General features: G+C 44.4%; 1 protein-coding gene across 1 annotated transcript; it reads right to left on the reverse strand.

The window, feature by feature from the left end:
• Nucleotides 1-5,328, reverse strand: LOC136541461 (calcium-dependent protein kinase 17-like). The gene is given in 10 exon segments (XM_066533356.1): nt 1-604; nt 781-902; nt 983-1,207; nt 1,549-1,716; nt 1,806-1,921; nt 2,084-2,236; nt 2,342-2,485; nt 4,474-4,534; nt 4,536-5,291; nt 5,293-5,328. Coding segments are annotated over 9 exon segments (1,764 nt in total). The 5' UTR covers nt 5,314-5,328; the 3' UTR covers nt 1-604; nt 781-782.
• Between the last annotated feature and the right edge of the window lie 549 nt (nt 5,329-5,877).

Genomic DNA, 5,877 nt, shown 5'->3' on the forward strand with positions numbered 1-5,877 from the left:
TACACACAGAAAATCATTTAATTGATATAGGTTGGCACAATACAGCCTATTCTTTACAATATATATATGACAAGTCTCCGCCTGCACATCTAAGAAAAAACACACAACAGTACAACACACACATTGTGCGATATTGCAACATGTTAATCTTCGCTATACAGTATGCACAAGCGATGTGACTACCATTTCTCTCTATAGGAGCATCCTGCAGCTGAGCTTCAGAACCGCCATTCCTTTCCCACCTCAAAAAACTATACATAGTGGAGGGTTAAGGACACTCCGTATTAGAAGATGAACACTGAGCCTGGCTTATCAGCCATGGTACAGTATTTCTCTCTCACAACAAATCAGCGAACAGTACTTTTTAGCCTGACTTTTCAGCGAAACAAACAGGGAACAGGGCCGAAATAAAAAAAAAAAGACCACCATTGTGTCCTTGCATCATGTTCAGTGCTCAGTTGGTACCCCAAAGCTAATCATATCGCACATTCGCTTCTCCTTTGGTTCTCCTTTGGTACCGGAGTCCCAAATTCTCGAAGTTAGTTTTCTCAACTATAGTTTGGCATATAAAGCTGAATGGCGCTTTACACGGGATTGGTCATGCCTGCGGAAAGCAACCAAACAGTAAGCATATGATGTAGGTTCTGTGGAGTGAGCACATGCCACAGAGCATAATCCATGGAACAGGAATCAGCCACACAAGAATTCATGTGAATATTGGATTGCTAAGCGAACAAAAAGGAAAGAAGTGCAAAAGGGAAAACACCAGTTACCACTTACCACTAGCCAAGCTTCAATGCTTCTCTAAGACCAAAGCTCATCTGACAATGCCCTTTTTTCCCTAGCGGGTTATTTCCCTTCTGCATCATGGTTACAAACTCATTGTAGTCGATCCGGCCATCCTGAATTGATAATCAAGTGAGATGCAACTCTTGGCCTTTAGATTTTAATACACAACATAATGAGATGCAAAACTACTTACATTGTCTTGATCAATGTCACGAATGATATCTTCTAGGTGTGCATCTTCTATACCAAATTCCTCGCATGCTTTTTGTAACTCATCATGAGTTATGTAACCGCTGCCGTCTTTATCAAAGTATGAGAATGCTGCAAAGAGGTTATCTTCTCGCTCAACTTTGTTCAGATGCAAAGTTGCAGCTAGGAACTCTCCATAATCAATGGAACCACTGTTATCAATATCTGCCTGAAAGTTGCAGATCATACATCTTCATTCAAGCAAGGCCCAAAACTATAGGTAGATGTGTAACAGCACAATTAAATCTCCTAGCAAAAAGACCTTTGCAATAACATAGAAGGGCCATTATCACAATTTTAGATCAATATTTAAATAACTACATATGAGTTCAGATTAAAAAAGATTTATAGACTAAAAGAGGGTGACACTAACACACCTCTAAACATCTACATATGAGTTCGATATTTCAATAACTCAAATTTAGGAAAGAGTTTCCTTGAGCTCATGGGGCATAGGAATCTTAGAAAAAACCTGAAAACAAAAGGGCATAAATATGTTAGAACAATTACCGCCTCCATTAGTGTTGTAATTTCAGAGTCTTTTAAGTTAGCACCAATTCTCTTCAAACCACTTTTTAGTTCCTCCAACGTGATCTGCCCACTATTGTCAGTGTCCAGCATATTGAACATTTCTCTCAATCCTGCAATTTCATCTTCGGACAAATTTTCAGCAATGACCTACAGACACCCAGTGATGAGAACATCAATACTGAACACAATAAATATGCTTTCTATAAATCAAAGCGACAACATGTTCCAGTACTCACCCTAAGGGCCATCTTCTTTAGTTTATTCATTGCAGAAAACTGTTTCAATCTGGTTAAAACAGCAGAATCCAGAGGTTTGTCAGGAGCCACTCCATCTACACAAACCCAGGGATGACCTGCCAAAATGAAGATGGGTCGTTTCAGAGGACTTATGACAATGAAGCTAGATGGACAACAGAATGTTTCTATAATAAAGTGGGATGCTTCATCCAGTTAAGATGGTCAACATAATGTTTTCTATAGGTGGTATTTGTGCCTCAGAAATCCTATGTACTTACATAGAGCTTCATGTGCAGTCAATCTCTTTCTGGGATCACGGTTTAGCATCTTCCTGACCAAATCCTTTGCACTCTCGGAAATACTGGGCCAGGGATCAGATGAAAAATCAAGATCGCCTTTCAGAACTTGTTCAAATATCCCTTGTTCAGATTCTGCAAAAGGCAGACCAATGTCCAAAAGAAAATAGAACAGTGCAGTACTGTCAGAAGCAAAAAGGCAAGGTAAAAAGTACAGCAAAGGGGTAGATGTATCCTCACCATCCCAAAATGGAGGAACCCCGCTCAATAAGATAAAAATTATTACACCTGCACTCCACACATCCACCTCACAGCCATAGCGTTTCTTCAGAACCTCAGGTGCAACATAATAAGGACTTCCAACGACATCCAAAAATATTTCACCTGTAAGCATATCAAGTCAACACAGACAACACGGGTATAGACAGTGGTAGATATGGTGTTATAAACGATAAAAAAAACCCAGAGAATTAGTGGCCATATGCTCATGTTGATATTTCATTTCTTCTTGGGTGAAGTTCAATACTACCCTTCTTGGTGTCAAAAGGACAGAATAAACATCTTCCCTAAGAGCATCACAAATGTGTGTTCCATTTTGGCGAGAAAAATTAGTAACATGGAGTTCAGTTGATACCTCCAAAGCTGGTTGTTTAGCGGGGCCCAAAGAGTTAAAAATAGAAAACCTCCTCTCCCATTATCCTCATCCTCTTACTATTTTTTTCTTCTTGAAATAGCAGGAGATTTGCATGTCATTGCATTAAGACAGGAGAAAAGCCAAAATAGCCAGTCCAGCGACCTTACACAATGACCCAGGAGATCTGTGCCCCTCTCCAGCAAAACAGATCAAGGCCACCAGAAATTATTATTTTACCAAGTTGCATTTGAACTAAGTTTAAAGTTTAAACTTTAAGTTTGGTTTTGAGTCCTAAAAACCACTATCAGACTGCTCCAATATGCCCTGTTCAGTCAGTGCAGCCCACAGCTTTGCTTTAACAGCACTCGAGCTGCTCTAAGAATGAATATCAGAACATGCATGACTGCAACTGTGCTAAATCTCGTCCAAATAAAATGAATAAGAATGCACATAAATTAATTCGTAGCTAGGGTCAGTTACAAACATCCCTTAAAGCCTTAATTAACAATCAAAATATAAAATCCAGAATCTGAAACGTCATTTTTTTAGGTTGCACATCCATCAACACCATAGATTTCAAACAATATCACCTAGAGTGTTAAATGACAGTGTCTGCAGTTTGGGCCAAACCCAAATCATCCGCTGGTCAGAATTGGTTAACTTGCATGTGCTACTTGCTTTGTTCCTCAGCTCCAATTGCTTAGCGTTGCTAAGTCAATAGTTTTGACTAAATTGGTATGATCAGGCAAGTTTGGATCAAGTGTGTGCATCTGAACTCTGAAGGTTCATAGGTTGAGGAACACATTGATTGTATGGAAAATGCATGTCTTGGCATCATCACTTCTCATAGTTGTATAGCCCTTTTTTTATAGTAGTTAGATTCTCCAAATGTACATGTCCTACAAATGTATCATCTCAACATACATAGAATCCTTGCAACTTAACATGATTGCTATACATGTGTTGATATTAAGCAGAAAATGTAAGCACCACTTTGCAGTTCGCTCACATGGGGGTCTCCACGGAACAAATTCGCACATTTTCATGCAAATTAAGAGATAATGTTCAGTTATTAAACATCACAAATAACCACGCTACTATTGTGCAGAAATGAATGCAGACTTGAACTAAACCTGGAGACAACAATCCATAAGCTAAGAAAACAATCATTGGATATGCAGAGTTTCCATTGAGGAGATTGCAAGGTAGAGATTGAATGACCATGATGCACATCTATGTGCCTTTCTTTCTATTGTTATCTATTTATTTGTACCTTCAAAATGTAGGAACATAATCGCAATTTCACGCTGGTACAGGGATGGAGCTCATTTTGATCTTATACCTCACAAGGTTCCCTCCCAGATTTTTTGAATATCTGAAGATGCATATGTACCCCTGCTAGAACTGTTGTGACACAAAGGTTTTGTGCTCCGAAATTAGATTATTGTACTACAACAAGGCATGAAAACCCTTACAATCATACTATTTAAAATAAGTCTTTCTAGTTATCTAGTATCATATTCAACAGCAAACTAGCAGTGTCAACTCAAAACTGTGAATGCACAAGTGCGCTACAAGTGCACCACCAAAGCGAACTTGCAGTGTCAATTCAAAGCCGAGACCACTGCCACAGCAAACTAGCAGTCAAACTTTTTTTTATGATTTTTTGGGGACAATGGCCAACATTTCCTGCACGTGCTGCAATACACTACAAAACAACACTAAATCGAGGCTGTACCTGGTTTGAAGAAGATGGAGAGCCCGTAATCGATAGCCTTTAACGGTGCATCCTCCTTTTGGGTTGACAAACAAGAAATTCTCCGGCTTGAGGTCTCTGTGCATCACCCCGAGCGAATGGCATGCTTCGACAACCCCAATGATCACCCGGGCCAACTGTGCGGCGGCTTTCTCGGAGTAGTGCCCGCGCTGTATGATCCTATCGAACAGCTCCCCTCCGGCGCACAGCTCCATGACGAGGTGCACGGCGACGGCGTCCTCGTAGGCTCCGACGATGGACACGACGTTGGGGTGGCCGGCCAGGTGGTGCATGATCTGGATCTCGCGGCGCACGTCCTCGACGTCCTCCTCGGTGACGAGCTTCCGCTTGGCGATGGACTTGCAGGCGAAGTGCTTCCCCGTCGCCTTCTCGACGCACTGGTAGGTGGTGCCGAACTGCCCCTGCCCGAGCTTCTTGCCCAGGGTGTAGAGGTCCTTGAGCCGCTCGGAGTCGCGCCTCAGCACGGAGCCCGCGAGGAGGCCCGCGCTCTGCACGCGCTTCACCTTGGGCTTGGGCTTGGGCTGCTTGCCGTTAGGATTGGGCGGCGCGGCGGCGGGGACTGATGCGGTGTAGGTGGAGGTGGAGTGTGGCGGGTGCTCGGAGTCGGAGATGGTGACGGGCTCAGGGGCCCTGGAGGGAGTCGAGGAGGGAGTGGAGGAACTGGGTTCAGTGGTCGAGGAAGGCTCGGCGCGGGCGGCGGCGGCGGCGGCCGGGGGGCGCCAGAGCACGGCGAGGGAGACGGAGTTGAAGAAGCTGTGGCGGTCCGAGGGGGCGCTGGGGGCCGACGCAGGTGTTCCCCATCGCGCCGGCGAGGGGGCGGCCGCCGCCGGAACCCTAGGCGGCCCGTGGCGGCATTGGGCGGCGAGGGATTGTTGGGTCAGTGGAGGATTTGGTGGGGATTTGGCCGACTGGGGAGGAGCCGCCGGAGAGGGGCGGAGCCGCGGAGGCGGGGGGGGCCGTTTGGCTGACACGTGGGCCCCGCCGGCATGTGAGGCCCGTTGTCAGTGGCTGCGCAGTGAGCGGGTGTGAGAAATGAAAGGCAGGCGACTTTTCGCGCCAGATCGAACGGCTCGGGTTGCTGTACACGTGCGATGATTGGATAGTTATAGTTACTGACTTGTCCTACTCTTTTTCTGCCTAACTCTAGTCCACGTAGGACGAGGCAAACCGATGCAAGTCATCCATTTAGGTAGAGGGATACTGACATCAAGGGATATTTGGTTTACACTTTACTATAGGCAAGTTTACCAACTTAATTATGGCTTCAAACAACTTTGGCTCTTTTACTTTGGTGCAGAGGAGCTAGAGTCGGTGAATAAAAAAATGACTTCACAGGTTTTTAATTTATTACGAGAGAAGGGACAA

This window comes from Miscanthus floridulus, chromosome 3 (assembly GCF_019320115.1).
Source record: "Miscanthus floridulus cultivar M001 chromosome 3, ASM1932011v1, whole genome shotgun sequence".
In the NCBI taxonomy this organism is placed as follows: domain Eukaryota; kingdom Viridiplantae; phylum Streptophyta; class Magnoliopsida; order Poales; family Poaceae; genus Miscanthus; species Miscanthus floridulus.